This window comes from Botrytis sinoallii (assembly GCF_014898435.1).
Source record: "Botrytis sinoallii strain Bc 23 chromosome Unknown BSIN_023, whole genome shotgun sequence".
Lineage (NCBI taxonomy): Eukaryota > Fungi > Ascomycota > Leotiomycetes > Helotiales > Sclerotiniaceae > Botrytis > Botrytis sinoallii.
This window is the reverse complement of record NW_024066050.1, coordinates 7,214-25,628: the sequence shown is the minus strand read 5'-3', so window position 1 is coordinate 25,628 and position 18,415 is coordinate 7,214. Positions and strand designations below refer to the sequence as shown.

Below are 18,415 nucleotides of genomic sequence, written 5' to 3'. Positions count from 1 at the left end.
GTCATCTAAACATCCCCAACTCTCAAACACTTGCTTTCCCATTTCCCCATTTCCCATTTCCTATTTCCGCATCAACAAACATCCCAACAACACAAAAGCCAGCACACACACATCCATCAAATCGACTCATCTAACCACAGCAATCTAGCGCTTTAAGATATTATTCCACACAGGAGTTCCATTGCAGAACCTTCCTCACTACCATACCACCTTGCACTCACTCAACACCCCAAAAGGTTCCTAGTCTCCCAAAAACCATTCCAGAAATCACAATGTTAGCTCAAGATATCTTCTCTTTCCCTCAGGATGATAACCTAGTGTATAACACCCAAAGACTCTCCCTCCGTAAAAGCATCACCAGTGATTTTTTCGTAGGCTCTAAAACATTACTCCCATCCACTCACCTCCCTCAATTTCAACTCTGCCTCTCACCACCATAATCTATACAAATCGGTCTTCACAATCACACAATAAAAAACTAGGAATCTGACAGAAAAAGTGTTATTAATCTTCAGAGAAAAGATCTCCAAAGCCCTAATTACGCCCCGTTGCATTCCATTCTGCCCATCTTGAAGTCAACTTTCAAGCTCAAATAAAACCCAGTAATATAATGTAACCAAGTTTTCCTTTCCTTCTTCACTACAACCATTTCTCACAACCATACAATTCAGATCGCTCCAATGCTTCAAAACCCAATCCAACCCCCCATTGATTCCCTCAAATCTTTTCAAACCCTAGTAAGAAAATTATTCAAATCGTCGAAAGATTGACAATAATGACTCCGTTTTATATGCATGTAATTCAAATATAAATCTCTTTCCATTCATTTCCCTCATAGTTGACCAGAAAGAAGTGCTTCAGTTGCTATTTAAAAGTTAGTTGACGAAAAATCTGAATTGGGAATAAGTGATAACATACCAGAATTAATATAAGCTCTTCTAGCATCAAGTGAAACACCAAATCTCTTCTCTAACTCCATCTTGATACTCTTTTTCGTAATTGTCATCAAATCAGCTGTTCTGAGAATATCTCTAATCTCTTGCAAGATAGAGTCATCACTTGGCAAACCTGCCAAATTGGACATTTCCATTTCTTGTTGACCGAAATGTTGACTTCCGCTGAATTGACTAGCTCGATTTCCCGGTGTACCCATCCCCATTTCTGATGGAGCCAATGAGAGACGGGATTGATACGGATTGCCATTCTTAGAGTCGATACCATAACCATTGTACTGGGACATTGAACGAGATGCCGGAATGGCGTATTCCGAGACGTTAGGTTGATACTTAGTACCATAGGAATATCCTGAAATGACAGATCTTCCATCATCATCTTGTTGAGTTTGAGCTTCCCAAAGCTCGGCTTGATAGTCTTCCCATTTCTTGTGTGGAATAGATGCGGGATCAAACACTCCTTCATCGGTGATGACAATCTGTTTACCCGATTCTCCAGTAACAACACGAGTGTTACCCCAAGAGAAATCATCCATATGCCAGAAACTATACAATGGAAGACACAAAGAGTACACAGGAATGGCAAGGATGTAAAGAATCATCCATCCGATCATCTCCCATTTGCGTCGTACGATGAAGATGATTGCTTGCAAACCATAGATTGCAGCAAGTAGAATGAAAGCCGTGACAGGAACAAAACTTGGCGATTGGATAACGAGGACGATGAGATAGACGATATAAGCAACAGTGACCGGTTGAACCAATGTGGAGATCAAATCAATCATGACAACGAAACGCATACTGAAGCAGCAGAAACCACAAAGTTCGGACATAGGCACGAGTTCCGCAAGATTGTGTACTGTTGAGTTAATCCAGCGACGACGTTGAGAAAGGAAGACAGCCCAGGAGTCAGGAGCAATAGTCCAAGCGTGAGCGGTACTGATATACTTGGTCTTGTACTTGGCGTGGTGTTTCATGAGAAGTGTGGTCAAGTAACGATCTTCTCCCAAATGTAGCAAGTTCTTCATGTGAAGTGTATCGACTCGAATATTGGCATAGGCTTCCACAACTTCACGACTGACGAATAGAGGCTTTCCGGATTCTGCAGCTCGAATACGATACATTGTGAAACAACCTGGCAGACAAGTAACACTACCAAACAAACTTTCGAACGCTTTCGCAAGATTGTGAGAGATGAAGTACTCATAAACTTGAATCATAGTGACGAATGAAGATTTGGAGTTCGTTAATGCCGTCTCTCCACAAACACCGAGTAATTTAGTATCGTCCAAGAATGCTGAAACCATTCGTGAGGCAGAGTCCGCTGCAACCACCGTATCGGCATCAATTTGTAACATGAATTCATAAAATGTCGGATTGACACCAATGATATTGCGAATTTGATGATACATTTCCAGCTCGAGAGGGCTCATCGGCGCATTGTAGTGAACACGGTTCAAGAATCGCATAATGACCATTTGAGAATCACGCTTTCCTCTGTTTCCTGGTTTGGAAACTTCAGAAGGCTTGCCAACTTTCACGACGACCAAGAAAGGAACGATATGACCTTGGACCTCGTAAAGACCGGAATAACACTTGCCCATATTGTGTTGTTTCATTCCTTCTCCCAAAGACTCAAAGCTCAGGGGTTCAGGGTCAACGGTGTCTGATACCCCAAGAATATCCAAAACGATGCGTGGAGTAGGTCTATCGTTACCTTGACCAATAATCATACCATCACAGATAACAACCAAGAGTTTACGCTTGTCGTCATACTTCATTCTGGCAATGGAGTCAATAGCACGTCGAAGAGAGTCCTCGTCTTCTGTATAGACAGGCACTTGACAGATGACGAACTTATCCAGATTTTCGGGTATGTTTTTGCCACCGAATTGAAGAGCCGCAAAAAACTTGAAGACGATGACAGAGCTAAGAATGATCGTGATGGCCAAAATCAAGTACTCAGCAAATTGACACTTGATAGAGTTTCTGGTATCAACATCTGCAACATAAAAAAGATTATCGAGACAAATCTTCATTCTAGACCGCATCTCATCACTAATGGCAAGAGCATTCCAGTATTTCGTGACGTCCTTTCCAGATTTTTGTTGAAACAAGTCCACGACCAAGGGTGACATGAAGTCGACACTAACATCCGAAGATGCAGTTTCGCCCTCAGCAACAATGATTTTACGACCTCCAGAAATATACTTGGTAAGGTCATAGACTTTACCATCAATGATGCCGATCGAGTCCAATTTCGAAGCAAGCGTTTTAACATATGACGCCGTATAACCAAGATGACCCTTATAATAACCGGACTCTTTAAGCATAATCATTTGCTCTATGAACCAATCGGGACGGGAATCATTCTTGAAGGCACGGAAGTCATGATATGCAGCATTGGCATCTGTGCTACTGACTGTAGAGGCGGAACCACTGACATTAGAAGAAGTATAATCAAGTTGCACTGAAGGATCGATAGAGCCTGTGGTTCCTTGACAGAGAGCCGAGACTTGAATCGGAAATAGGCCAGTAGCATCAATACCAGCATACTTCAAGATACTCTTTTGGGGTATAATCGACGGGTAGTGACGAGTTGAAAAACTTGAAAGATCAAAAACCGTTCCTCTAATGGCAACATAGGCATCGTTGGTTTTCCCATCGTACGACGTCAACTCAGCTGCGCTATAAACGTGTTGAGTTGGACAAATCAATTTTGGAAAGATCACGACGAAGAAAGCGGAGAAGAGACAAGCCCACCAAATCATCATGTTGATCGCAAGCTTTTCTCTCCAAGCCAACCGAACGTCTTTTCGAGGCATGCGACCGATCCATCGTATCAAGAAATCAGGAATGAGCCAAGTCATCAAGTAGACCATTGCTACCCACCTCTTACGACTCGCGCTGACTCTAACTTCCTCTACCTCAACCATGGTCTTTTCATTTCCCTTCTCAGCCAATTGCTCTTTGGTGTCCAAATTGCGGAACATATCACCTTGACCAAGAGCTGAAGCACCAGCATCAGAGCGTGCATCGTCTTGGCTACCAAAGTAACCAGATTTCTTATCTCCATAGAACGCTCCAGGGGATGGTGTGAGTAGAGCGGCCCCAGGACCCAAAAGACGTTCTTTTGAGGCTCCATAGTTTTCACCGCCTGGTGTGAGTCTGGCCTCACCACCATCATCAGATGGTAATGGGTAGCGTCCGGCGACGAAACCACGTTCATTCAGTTTCGCAATTTCCGCCCAACACCTCTCACTGAGGAATATTCCAGTGCTTCCAACTCTAGCCTCGTTAGATGGCCATCTTTTCTCTTCAATCACATTTTCAGCCTTTTCTCGCTCACTTCCAACCAAGATTGTTTCGGTGTCTGCAAGTCCGAGGAACTCTCCGAAAGGAATGAAGATGCTAAAGTCGGCATTTCGTAACCGTTGACTGATTTCAGCAATACCGAAGGTTTGAAGTTGCATCCGTACACATTTGCTGTCGAATTGATTTGCTATGCGACGGTCATTGGGCTTAAGACAGAATACAAAGTATGGGTTCGTGTTTTGTGAGTTGAGAGCTTTGAAGATATTGTCCAAGGATGACAGGTACTGTGCAGCAGCGCCTTGGTCAATGTTGAGACCTTTTCTAGATTTGCTTCCAGAATCGATAGTTTCAGAGATGTCTTCAACCGAGTCGGCTGCATTCTTTGAGCCACCGAAACGACTTGGTCGATCCCCCTTTCGGCGCATGACACTTGGCTGTCTTAGAGGCTTCGAGCTAACTTGAGCTTGCATAATAGTTGACTTCTCTTGTGGATGAACCATACGTTGAAGAGCTTCTTGACCAAAGAGCTGGCCTACAAAGTCGCTCTTCGTGTCACGAATCAAGTTCATAAGATCTCCCGAGATGACTTCTCCATTTTCTTCCACCAAACCCGCAACGGGATATTCTACTTCTCCAGCAAAATGCTTGACTGTGAATGCAGCGGAAGCATTGTGGGTAGCAAAGTTACTTCCTGGGAGCCTGGCAGTTGCACTACCGACTGTTATTGCTGGGTTCTTGCCCTCGAAACGTTTTCGCAAGCTTTCTAGTAGTTGTACGTCTGTCTTATGACGCTTGGTTTGATCGTCAAGGATACTTAAAAGACCGTTACCATGCTTGAGAAGACCCCTAACGGCATCAGAATTGTCAAAGTAGCTGGTAGCTGCAACAGTTACTTCTTCAGTTTCGAGCATATCGGCCTTCGATTCGAAAAAGCTTTGCAAGGTAAAGTTATAGAGTGCTTCCGTGGCAGCATTGTTCAAAAGTTGATCAAGAGTTGAGTCAGTGGCAGGCTGTTGAGCAAAACCAGGGAAATCGACAATGGAAATGGTGTTTCCAACCGACTCTTCTGGCGCGCAGACTCTTTGATTGATGCTTTCGATAACATATGCTACGAGTAACGAGTATAGAGTCCTTGCTAGTTCGTCTGCATTGCTCTTAGCACCCTTGGGATCGAGCATCACCGTCACCCTTTCTCTGTGCAAAATTTTGGTTTTGTATCCAAGAGTGGTTTGCAAATCAGTCGCTCCAACACCCAAAAATGCTGCAATGATAGAGAGGACATCCTTGTTTTTCACAGCCGTGAATTGTTGACCACCTTCGTGTGAATAACCACCACTGTCGTCACCCATTGCTGCTGTATTTTCCGCTCTTTCGAACTCAAGTTGACCAATGTGAAGAATACTAGCCAAAATCTGGCAAATCTCGGCGATCTCACTTCTTGGAAACTCCAACTTTCTCAATGCTGTTTTGAATAGCTGAAACCCTTCCGCATCGTTGATTCCCACTTTGAGTTGCGTTGGGTGACCAAGGTATCGCCATCTCTTTTGGCCTCCAGTAGAAAGTCGATTACCGGCGCCTCCATGGTCTGCGGATGAATCTAATCCCAAATGTGCCTTCTCAGCGGCACTGGTACCAGCTAAAAGGTAATACAACACATGAAAATTCCTCTCTCCAGTTGGTACAGCCGCAACTCTACTCCTTTCTAATCTATGATCGAGAACCTTTCCACCAATCAAGGTTGGGTTGACTGTTGATGCTGTATCGTATTGAAGCTCGAAGAACAGACCTGCTTTCGAAGCGGTTGGGGTGGTAGCTGTTTTAGTGGATGTGAGAGTATCGAAGACGTATGCGGACAGAGATAACTTGGTGGAAAGAGGTGTACCGGATTTGCTCAGTAAAGCAGAAAGCAAATGGGAACGAACGGTGGTTTTACCGGATCCTGATTCTCCTCTATTTGTCCAATTAGTAATATATTTTGGGGAATCATGAATATAACATCTCCCACTTACAAGAAGACTACGGCTTGGTTCTCAGTTCTGGCCCCAAGTCTTGTGTACGCCCTGTCGGCCATACCCTCGGCGCCCCCCATTGCACTCCCTTCTTTGCCTCCATCTGGACCTTTTGTCGACGAAGAATATGTGTTGAGAGATATTAAGGCATGAGAGGACAGATCTGCCGTTGGTAATGAAACATGGAATCGACTCGCAAGATGTGCAGTTAAGTGTGTGTCTGATTGTAAATGGGCTGGCAAGGCAGGAAGGGATGGCTGCGAGTGAGCTCCGCTACTTGGATTATTGAGAGCCATGATGGATGGATTTGGGTCGAAACCCTTAACTTTTGTGTTTTTGCGTCAATGTATAATCGATGCTCTGGAAATTCTCGAGTAAGAAATATGATCGGTATTGAGATATTGGACCGCGTTTGGGGGTAAATGTTGGGTCAGCGAAGGGGTAATTCAGGTTCAAGTTCTTGAAGAGAACGAAAGACTCTATTAAAAACGGACTAAATAGCGAGTGAATTATGAGCAACAGATGAAAGCGAATGTATTGCAAAATTGCCCCGAAAAAGGTTTAAGGAAGCAATTCAAAAGAAAAAGAAATGAATATGTTATTGATGTTGAAGTTGAAGGGGGAAAAGTTGTGAATCCCTTCTTTTTACCCAAAAACAATGGACTTTCCTTTTCCTACAAGCAGCAAGTAAAGGGAAATACTTTGGGTAGGTACGAGAAGATGATTTGGTTTAATGTTTACAGGGTTAGATGAATATTTTGGGATTTTGGAGATTCGATGATGTTATGGTCTACCGTAATCATTACTTGGGGTTTAACATTTCTCGTGTGTGAACTATTTTAAGGAGGAACGACCAGGGTTTACATCAGCAGGGGAGTTGCGCCATGAAGAAATACGGACGGAGGATATATTACATAGGACATAGTGCATAGTGCATAGTGCTCACTCATATAGACATATAATATAGTAAGGAGAGAGGGAGAGAACAGAACGGCAATTTATTTAAACTTGCGAAGAGCTTGAATCCCGCCTCAGACAGCTCACCACATAAGGTTATTTGGAAGATCCAATAATAAGAATAAGACTTGGAGGAAAAGAAAATCAAGAAGACTTAAACATTCAGAAATCCCCCGAACGCGAACGTGCTCCATAGAAAAAAAAAAGCTACACGCCACCACCTCGTTCCAGATTTTTTTTTATATTATTCCATCAACACGAGAAATCAAGCGGATGATCATTGAGGAACAAATCATCATACCCGCATACTAGATAATCAGAGATCATACACAGCCACCAATCAATAACAAATGCTTACAAAGGACTCGATCGAATCATCATCATAGGTACTCATCGCAAGCTATTCTCACTCACTCACTCACTCGCACAATGGTATTATGAAAAGCCTTCTTCATCGCTTCGAACATTCCCCGTTGATTGGCACGCTTGGCATGATCGGAGTCGAATGGAAGAGAAGAGGAAGCGATGGGGAATTTCGAGGGAATGAATGGGATGGGGATGGATGATAGATAGACCAACCGATCCACATATTATCAGGACTCCTAGGGACTGATTGCATCAGAGAAAGCGATCAAGTACGAGGTAGATGGGTATCACAAGCATCAACCCATCTCGCCCATCAACATCTTTTACGAAGTACAGGAAAGTCAGGTTTAATAGGTATAATACTGCATCACAATATCCAATGTCCGTTTTTATATATTGTTATGTGATACCAGTGTATCATGTTATGTAGATAATTGACACACACACACACACATACACATACACATACACATACACATACACATACATATACTGCTCTCGGCTTTTGATTACTCCTTTCTCCTCTTGCAAAATTGACTGCTTTTATTATATATTAAGGTACACGCATATAATATAAAATACATACCTACATCGTACTCGAGTACTATACACCCATCCCCTCAAGACCCCCCCCCCCTCCCCAGTACCCTTCAAGGCGTCTTGTCTTCCGCCTCCATTCTTCCTTCTACCGGTATTTTAATTTTGACGCCCGTCAACAACTCAACATACATATAGTGGGGCTTGGGGGGGGATCGTTCCGAGGAAGTTCTAGAGACGCGACGTCCGCCCAGAATTTCCTTCCAGCGATTCCATTGCTTAATGAGTAAGCCAAGGGGTAAGTCAAATGTGGGTAGATCTTCAAACAACAACTGACTCCGAGTATCTTTAATAGATCCAGGCAAAAATAATATGGATCGATTGATTACTGGATTGATTACTGAGCAGGGTTAATTTTATAGTCATCTATGAAGTACATACAACCATATGCCCCTTATTTCTTTCAAGCATCAATCTTTGACTTTCGAAATCATTAGAAGATGCTTGTTATTAAATGGATACCAAATTGTGCAGTTCTCTCTCTGTAGGCAGATGAATAATTTATCTATGGCCTACCGAGGGATTGTAACCCCTTCACATATCTTCCAACTGCATGATCACTGTGAGGTGTGTGAAAAGAGGACTCGGCGCTTGTATGTACATACCTTCGGTGATAGATGATGATCCAAGCAAAGCACGTCGAGCGCACCTAGATAGGATGGACAGACAGTGTAGGTACCTAGGTTGATGGATTGATGGAGTAAGGATTCACAAAGCTATGGGCAACTTTGGGAACGCTTTGAGTGATTGATCTATAATTGAAATGCCAAAATGTGTTAGATCGCAAGGTCGTTTAAATCATATGTGAAGAGAGAGCTGCAAAGATCAGGTCTGAATTCTCAAATGTCTCACGATGGGGCACTTGGTTACGATATTGTCTTCGATAGACTTCGACTATGGAAAACTAAGAAGCTCCCTAGTACATGTGGATTTCTTAAAATAAACGTGAAGTTTGTCGCTGTTTTAAAATACTCGTACTTGGGTAGGTACGAGGTGTAGGCACGAGGTATGGACCATAGGGTAGGTATGGATTCATTGAGGAAGGTATTGAGAGAATACGATTGGATCGGAAGGGTGGTGAACGGTGGAAGGTGGATGGTGGATGGTGGATGGTGGATGGTGGATGGTGGATGGTGGATGGCGGAAGGCGAATCGTCAATCGTGAATCGTGATATGTTATGTATAACGATTCAAAGGGTCCAACTACCTAGGCTGGCTGGCAGACGCGAGGCAGGTACTCTTTCCTCTCCATGCATTGAATGCAGTGGCTCGAGAGTGGCAATTAAGTTGTATGAGGACCTCGGGAATCTCTGATAGCCACAATCACAGAGTATGTGTCCAGAACGAGTATCATGTATATCATTTAAATTCCTCCTCGGGAGATCAAATGCAAAGATTAAAACAGCATTGATCCAACCACCGCAAGTCTCGTATTTATCTCTTTCTTCTTTCCCAACATGCGGCTTAGCAAGATAGTTTAACATAAATAATCCCTGGACCCATGGACCCATGTTCAGCAAAAGGCATTGATTGAGCCACCATAGGGAGACTTGGCTTGGGACTGGCGCACTGGAAGAGGAAAAGAGAAAAGAATTCCCGTCCGGTACGGGTACCTAGGTAGCTTGCAGATGGTAGGTTGGAAAGTCTGTAGGTTGCAGGTCGGACTCGTAGCTAATGTTGAGTGAGATGTTTATAGTGGCCATTGACTATTGACTATTGACCATTGACCATTGACCATTGACCATTTGACCACTTCCCACTAGCTCTCTCTTGATTTATTTTCATTCCAGGGGATGTCACTATCGTCTACCGTAGTACCCTTTCCTGCTGGGTAATCATCCTACCTACCCTACCCTCCCCGGTAATCATTCTAACCCATAACCCATAACCCATAACCCAAAGAAGTTATTCTCAAGTACCAGCCAGTGCAGTCAGTTGGTATGAACAGAACATTCCTATCATTTTTTGCTTTTGCATTTTCCTCATCTCATTCCGACTTCTCCATTTTTGGTGCCATTGATTCCATCTAATTCACCTCATTCGTTTGGTGAAGGCTGTTCAAGTCCATTCAGTACTTTTTTATCATCCTTTTAATATTCATTCCCAACTCTCGTTTTTGTGCACTTGCATCAACCCAATTCACACTTGCTCAGCGATCACATAAGAAAGAAGACTCCCTTTAGAATCAAAATAACACCGGTTAACCTCCCATATCATACTATTGAATCAATATCAAAAGAACGCGACTGCCGAGACTCTTGATATCGAAGACATTTCATCTACAAAAAAAATTCTTAGAAAGGGGTTGGTTTAGGAAAGAATATTGAGTGTTGGAGTGTTGGAAAACATTGAAATCAACAAATAAGGCTTTGAGATCGAAGTGAGGGAGGAAAATCCCCCCCATCTGTATTACACGATGGCGGGCAACAATCGAATGTCAACATATTCCATGACCTCTTCTGCTACAGGAGCCGCTCGACACTTTCACGCTGCGGGTCAACAATCATCTCAAGTAACAGCAACGACACTTTTGAACGCCGTTCACCACATTTACACATCTGGCCAACCATATCGATTGGATGCTAGCAGTAGCTTAGTTGTAAACACTTGGTTATCTGCTTCACTACCTGATCGTGAAGGAAGAGCGGGAGGTGTAATAGATTCAGCCTTGGCCGCACGAGCTTGGGAACATGCTAGAAGACGTGCGGAAGATGGTTGTATCGTTTTAGGGTACGAGGTCCATTGAACCTTCTTCGGATTTCAAAGCTAACTAGATCATAGTTCTCTTCACGAGTCTACTCCTTCCATTTTGGCTCCTTTCCTCAACACGCTCCCTCTGACCATACCCGACTCATTATATACCGCCCTTGAGGTGTTACGACCATTTATTCACTGTGTCTCTCCTCAAAACCCAGCTACACCTCGTCAATCTGCTCTTGGTGTGACCTTGACTCTTTCACTTGCTGGAAATCTTACCGCTGCGTCGATAGCATTATCCGAGGGTGGAATTGATACCAAAAAGGGGCTTTTAAACCTTCCATCCGAACCAGGATATCGAGCTTTCGACGTCTTCTACTACCTCCTCACATCTGCGTCGACTCCTGCCGAACGAGAATTCTTGAGCTTAAAACAAGCTTCTAGTTACGCGCTTCTGGAAAAGTCTGGTACATACGACCCTCCATCGTACCTTCCCACCGCGGATGACGCTGCTGCTGCAGACGACTTCAGAGCATCATTAAAAGCTATTGGCATCAAGGGTGCCGCACACAGAGATCTCATCTCAATATTAGCAGGATTGTTGAAGCTAGGTGATACCTTGAGCTTTGTTCTTGATGGAGATGCGTTGGAGGAAATTTGTGAAGATGTCGGAGGTCTGCTTGGTTTGGAGCCCGAGGTTCTCGTCAAGCAATGCTCAACACAAGAGCGAGAAACTTTGATTGGTGGTCTCTATGAAGCCCTTGTAGACTGGGTCATCTTGAAGGCCAATGAAGCCATTGCTAGTGAGATGACCAGAATCAAGGATGGTGATTCTTCCAGCGAAGGGGGACCAGGAGCTCGAACCCCAAATACAGAAGACGACAATGGTGACACTGTTTGCATAACTGTTCTTGAGATTCCAGATCCAAATCTTGGGAAGGCAGCTGCAATGCGAGGTGTCTTTGACGATACTCAGGGTATCAATGCCGAAATGAAGGAAGATGGTGTTGATGTGGTTTCTGCTGGTTCAACTGTTATCCGAGAGATGCAAAATGCTGTCTCTGAAGTTGCTCCAGATCTTGGTATCATGACTGGACCTTCTGGGAGAGATCGTGAACACGAGCTCGAGAAGCGTGAGATCGTATTGGAGAAGGTTGCCCGTGAGGGAGAAGATGATGGTTTCCTCAAGAAGCTTCTGCTCCCAATCGAGGGTCAAGGTATCAATCTAGGCCGCAACGGTCGTATTGATCTACCTTCCGTTCTTGGTAGCAGTCGTGTCTGGTATCACTTATCTATGCATCCTACCGACGATTCACCTGCAGCGCTAGCTTCGCTTCCTTCAACAACTTCGGCTTGGTCAGCGGGTGCCGTCTCACGCCAGCTTCGCGCATGGCGCTTGCCAGAATGGGCAAATCGACGAAACAAGAACTTGGATTTCACAGCCGATTTCGATTTCGAAGAATTCGTCCAACGATATGCCCCCCTTGGTTGTAAGGATGGGCGTGATGGTATTGAAAGCTGGGTCATGGAACGTGGTTGGAGCAATGGTGAAGTTGTCATCGGCAAAGAGCGAATATGGATCCGCGAGAGCGCTTGGTGGGAAGCTGAGACCATGCTTGACCTAAAGCCAGCCGAAGGGGAGTTCCAAAGTATGGGCGGGCCCGGAGGTATGGCAGGCATGCTGGGAGCCCACGACATGAATACAGGATACTCCTCCAACCCACCAAATGGAAGCGGTTTCTTTGCTGGTCCTAATAATGATCTGACTCCTCTGGGAAGTCACGATAATATCATGAATCGTCAAAGTCAAGCCAACGTAGCTCGGAGTAACCTCGGGGCTCCCACTATCACACCATCGAGGAATGTCAGTGGTGGTGACTATGGACTCGGCTTCAAGGGAGATGATATGAGGGGGCAGGTTTACTACACCGATGAGAATGGAGAAATGGTGAATGACCCCGAAGGTGGCACCGCGAAAGCTGTTGTCAATGAAAAGGCAACAAACCAGCGTCGTATCTGGGTCGCCACTACCTGGGCTCTTACATGGTGGATTCCTTCGTTCCTCCTCTCATTTATCGGTCGGATGAAACGACCAGATGTACGCATGGCTTGGAGAGAAAAGCTAGTGTTGTGTTTCTTTATCCTCTTCCTCAATTGCTTGGTTGTTTTCTGGATTATTGAATTTGGCAAACTCCTCTGTCCAAATTCTGATAAAGCATGGAATGCGAATGAAGTCGCCACTCATCAAGGAGATAACGATTTTTGGGTCAGCATTCATGGAAAAGTATATGATCTTTCCAAGTTCTGGAAGTTGCAGCATAGTGATACCTCTGTCACGACAACCTCCGATGTCATGCAACCCTTTGCTGGTTTGAACTTGGACAGCTACTTCCCGCCACCATTGATTGTTGCATGCCCTGGCCTTGTGACCGACTACACCTTGGCACTACTGGACAACACTACTGCTGAGTATCCTGCCGGAATCCATATATCTGGCAATCGCTCAGCGTATACAACCAGTAAGCTTTATGACTGGAATTGGTATGCGGACGTGTACACACCTGCAATCAAAGAGTATTACCATGGTGATCTAGTAGTGAAGAACAGTGCGATCAATAGTGAAGGCCAAAACGATCAACATTATTGGGTCATTCTAAAGGGCAAGATCTACGACTTCACCAATTATTATTACACATTAAGTCTCTATACGAATGTGGCCGGCTATGATTTCATTGATGATTCAATCTATCAAATGGTACTCAGAAACCCGGGCCTAGATATCACGAGCAAATGGGATGACAATTACAAAAACGCCAATTCATCTTATCAAGTGAGTATCCTCAACAACTTGAATTGCATGAACAATCTGTTCTATGCAGGCATTCCCGATTTTCGAGATTCCATTAAATGTCAGATCAACAACTACATTCTTCTTGCCTTCACAATTGTGTTGTGTAGTGTCATTGTCATCAAGTTCGTCTCTGCACTTCAATTTGGTTCGAAGCGACGTCCATCTCCTCAAGACAAGTTTGTCATTTGCCAAGTTCCAGCATATACCGAAGGTGAAGACTCATTGCGTAAAGCTTTGGATTCTTTGACAGCTTTACAATACGATAATAAAAGGAAGCTCATCTGTGTCGTTTGTGATGGTATGGTTGTAGGAGGTGGTAATGATCGCCCCACACCAAAGATCATCCTCGATATTCTTGGTGTAGATCCCAAGATCGACCCTCCCGCCTTGCCGTTTAAATCCGTCGGAGATGGCAACGAGCAACTCAACTATGGTAAGGTATACTCGGGTCTATATGAATTTGAAGGAAATGTGGTCCCATATATTGTAGTGGTCAAGGTTGGCAAGGAATCCGAGCAATCCAAGTCAAAGCCCGGTAACCGTGGAAAACGTGACACTCAAATTCTTCTCATGAGCTTCCTCAATCGCGTCCATCACAGAGCACCCATGAACCCATTGGAGCTGGAAATGTTCCATCAAATCAACAACATTATTGGAGTGGATCCAGAGCTTTACGAATATCTACTTATGATTGATGCCGATACCAGTGTAAGGGAAGACTCGCTGAATCGTCTCGTGGCTGCCTGTTCCAATGATGGTAAAATCGCTGGTATTTGTGGTGAAACCAATCTCGAAAACGAGGAACGTTCTTGGTGGACTATGATTCAAGTTTACGAATATTTCATCTCGCATCATTTGGCAAAGGCCTTCGAATCTCTATTCGGAAGTGTCACTTGTTTACCTGGTTGGCAAGTAACCCTTTTTCTAAGCCTCTACTCATTACATGCAGCATACTAATACTTGCTCTATAGTTTCACTATGTATCGTCTACGTACCGCTGATAAAGGCAAACCATTGATCATCGCTGATGCTATCATCAACGAGTACAGTGAGTGTGTGGTTGATACTTTGCACAAGAAGAATCTTCTGTCTCTCGGAGAGGATCGGTTCTTAACTACATTGATGACCAAGCACTTCCCATATATGAAGTACAAGTTTATTCCCGATGCATACGCCAGTACTTCCGCGCCCGAAACCTGGAGTGTTCTTCTGTCTCAGAGAAGACGTTGGATCAATTCTACCATCCATAATCTAGCTGAGTTGGTCTGGCTTCCTGAACTGTGTGGATTCTGTTGTTTCAGCATGAGATTCGTTGTCTTCATCGATCTCTTCGGTACAATTATTCTTCCTGCTACTACAGTCTATCTAGGATATTTGTTGTACAAAGTCGGAACGCATCAAGGTCAATTTCCCCTCATTTCGATTTGTATGATTGCTGGTACATATGGTTTACAAGCTTTGATATTTATTCTCAAACGCCAATGGCAACACGTTGGATGGATGATTATTTATATCCTTGCGTTCCCAATTTACTCATTCGTTCTACCAATCTACTCATTCTGGAACCAAGACAACTTCTCGTGGGGTAACACACGTATTGTCCTGGGAGAAAAGGGACTTGCGAAGGTTGTAGCCGTGGATGGCGAAACATTTGACCCAAGAAGCATTCCTCTTCAACGATGGGATGATTACGCTTTACACAACAACCTTCCAGGCCGTCGCGGCGTAGCAGTTGAAAAGGCATATGATACATTCGATGATCAATACGAAATGGATGACATGAAATCCATGTACTCATCTGTCAAGCCAGCCTCCACTATTTTGACCGGTTTCCCTGGTCGCGGTCCATACATGCCTCCTCAATCTACTTACTCCGCAAACCAATACACCGATCACCCTCTCCGCAATCAATCTGCAATGTCTCTTCGCCAACAAGATCGTTCCGCCTCGCCATATCAAGACTACCCTGGCAACAACCGTCCTTCGATGCAAATGATGTCTTCTGACAATCTTCTCGGTGGTGGTCAAGGACGACATCAATCACGTTCGTCGCTAGGCTTCACAGGTGGTGCCCGCTCACCATTAGCGGGAGCTGCGATTGATAGACCTGCCAGTGGATTTGATTTCCAAAGAGGTACTGCCGGTCCAGATGATTTGCAGATTGTAGAGGCCATTCAAAATTGTTTGAGGGAGGTAGATCTAGATAATGTTACGAAGAAACAGGTTAGAGCTTTGGTAGAACAGAGGTTGCAGACAGAGTTGGTCGGTGAGAGGAGGACGTTTTTGGACAGGAGTATTGATTCTGAATTAGCTGCTATGTAGATGAAGATGGATAGGAATATCGGGGATTTCAAAATGGAGAGATTGGGAGGTTTGAATATGGTTTGGGAAAAGGGGAGGGGCAGAGGAGTGCTTAGCATTTGCGCGCATGTGAGCGATTCTGTCGGGGGGGGGGAATATTTGAAATTAATCTCGAAGTTTTCAGGCGTATATTTTCTGCATTGGATGGTTGGATGGATGGTGTTTTCTGGATTTGTATCACTCTTTCTTTTTACTTGAGACGGAAAACAATTCGGAAAAGAACGTACCTGAGAGCCGATAGCTAGCGGGCTGGTATATGAAAGGGAGGGCTTAATATCAGTGTGATGAGATTAGTCAAGAGTTAAAATGAGATCCAATCTTTTGAAAATACAAATTCAGTACTGAGAACAAATTTCGACTACTGGTCCATGGTATTATTCATTTGATAATCGAAAATGTGACATTCTTTGACAAATGCGTAGTTCTGGTAAGAGGAATGTTCCACTGGTTGTATGGACTGGCGGGATATTGCGAGAACTAAATACGGGAATGTCTTCATTGAATACTGAGTCATTCTCGTTGGAAATCTGATCTTGGAAATGGAACAGTGCATTTTATCTAACGTTTCAATCTAGAAACTCCGTCCATGTATTCCCTTTCCATGTCGAAACTCTCTCCTTCATATCAACATCCCCTTTATTCCTTCATTATTTCTACATTTCCGAATGACCGAGCAGATTTCAATCAGGTGACGAAGAAGTAAAGTCTGGATCATTCTTGGCCCATTCGAAAACAGAGGTTGAACCACGAAGACTTATCGAATGGATGTTCAAGTTCTGTCTCGTACTCGTTATTTGCAAGTTTACACGAAAATATCTCCACACTGATTATAGTCAAGTCCTTGAAAGCTTCTTTGTGTTGAGCCAGGAGCCAAGCAACTCCTTTTCCATTAGGGGTGCCTAATAATGCAGCACCATGACCATTGCTATCCCCCATTGACACCACACATCCTGATGGCGCGAGCGATTCTCCTCTTTTCTTCAGTACCTCTTTTATGACGTCCAATGTTGTCTGATTCGTTACGTGGTGTTGGATGACGTAGTTCAAATTGCTCGCTTCAATGCCATGAAACTTGCAGACCTCAGCCCATTTCAAATATGTAATATCTGACCATCGACTGAGGTCGGGGATGATGGACGACTTGATGTCTTTGAGAAGCGCAACTTGGTGCGGGCTCATGGAGTCGTATGCTACTATTACGCCGTGCTAAAATATTCTTGTGTCAGTCAATGTACAATCTAGTACGCTGGTAAGCTTGGCTATGGAAAGCTTCGTCTGATACGTCGTGATCGCTTACCGTAGAGTTTATGGCTAGATCATAATGAGGTATTGGTAGCTGAAGCAAAAGATTGTTAGCTTATTTCCTTGAAAAATGAAACTGTGTGGTGTTCTTGCTTTGATATTGAAGAGTTTAGGGACTGATAATCATCTGATATTGAGATGAAAGTGGAGTTTCGGTTAGATAGGGGAAGAGGTCGAACGTGACAAATTCACGTCCGTATTCATGAACCAAAATACCAATATAAAGATTAACTGTTTTGGGGGGAATGGCTTTCTCGGTGATTGGAAAAACTACAAGTCCTCTCTAGAGACGTAATTTGACTTGAATATCACATTATTCGGCAATTCCAAAATATCAAGCACAAAGCAACCAGAAATTATGACAGTGTTAATCAACGAGAACTTACCCCAGGGTCTAGAATTTCCTTTTTCAAATTAATCTCAAATCCATCCCATGACTCGATATCTGTGGGGATATTCAGAGCATTGAGATACACAAATAGTGGCCCTATCACGTTCATGGCTTCATCGGGTTCTTCTTGGTCGTCCCACTTGCTGTCCAGCAAAGCTTGATGATTAAGTAGGCTTTGTTTTGGGTAGTCATTTTCTCGTGGATTATTACTCTTTACATATGCTAGTAATCGCTTTCCGGATATTTGCGCCCTCAGATATGTTGGAGATGCAACTGAATGTTGAGACATTGGAAATTATTGCTGGATGTGTTTCTGAGGCCTTTGGGAAATTCTCGTAACGAGGATTTTTCTGATCTAAATGATAATCCAATTCAATTGTTTCCTTAAACTAAGCTGGCTGTGAAGAAGCTCACTCGCTCAATTTCCGAATTTCGGTCGGTTAAGATAGTAGCTTTCTGATAATTTCTTCTGGTGACACATTTGAAGAGGTTTTTGAACTAAACGGCCACAAACCCAGAATTTAATGAGGAGGCTTGCCGGGATATATAAACCTGGGATTTGCTTCTATCAGATTCATAGATAATCATTGTGATGGCACGTGTAATACGGATGAAT

The 18,415-nt window shown here is 43.8% G+C and overlaps 3 protein-coding genes across 3 annotated transcripts; 1 reads left to right on the top strand and 2 right to left on the bottom strand.

Moving 5' to 3' along the window:
• Nucleotides 1-485: 485 nt before the first annotated feature.
• EAF02_009945 (uncharacterized protein) lies at nucleotides 486-6,938 on the bottom strand. Its single transcript, XM_038905993.1, has 3 exons — nucleotides 6,278-6,938; nucleotides 919-6,218; nucleotides 486-864 (listed from the first exon to the last, which is right to left on the bottom strand). Exons 1-3 carry the CDS (start codon nucleotides 6,571-6,573, stop codon nucleotides 833-835), a joined length of 5,628 nt encoding a protein of 1,875 aa, XP_038754105.1. The 5' UTR covers nucleotides 6,574-6,938; the 3' UTR covers nucleotides 486-832.
• Nucleotides 6,939-10,613: 3,675 nt separating this feature from the next.
• EAF02_009944 (uncharacterized protein) lies at nucleotides 10,614-16,067 on the top strand (the record flags this gene model as incomplete). Its single annotated transcript, XM_038905992.1, has 3 exons — nucleotides 10,614-10,927; nucleotides 10,979-14,653; nucleotides 14,717-16,067. 3 exons carry the CDS (start codon nucleotides 10,614-10,616, stop codon nucleotides 16,065-16,067), a joined length of 5,340 nt encoding a protein of 1,779 aa, XP_038754104.1.
• Nucleotides 16,068-16,817: 750 nt separating this feature from the next.
• EAF02_009943 (uncharacterized protein) lies at nucleotides 16,818-18,088 on the bottom strand (the record flags this gene model as incomplete). The annotated part of the gene is made up of 3 exons (XM_038905991.1): nucleotides 16,818-17,312; nucleotides 17,404-17,442; nucleotides 17,795-18,088. The coding sequence occupies 3 exons, from the start codon at nucleotides 18,086-18,088 to the stop codon at nucleotides 16,818-16,820; spliced, it is 828 nt and encodes a 275-aa protein (XP_038754103.1).
• Between the last annotated feature and the right edge of the window lie 327 nt (nucleotides 18,089-18,415).

Coding starts and splice junctions, on each gene's coding strand:
- EAF02_009945 (XM_038905993.1), bottom strand. CDS start 6,573: ATGGCTCTCAATAATCCAAGTAGCGGAGCTCACTCGCAGCCATCCCTT. Junction 6,219..6,277: donor AACCAAGCCGTAGTCTTCTT/GTAAGTGGGAGA, acceptor TTGGACAAATAG/AGGAGAATCAGGATCCGGTA. Junction 865..918: donor AAGAGCTTATATTAATTCTG/GTATGTTATCAC, acceptor ACTTTTAAATAG/CAACTGAAGCACTTCTTTCT.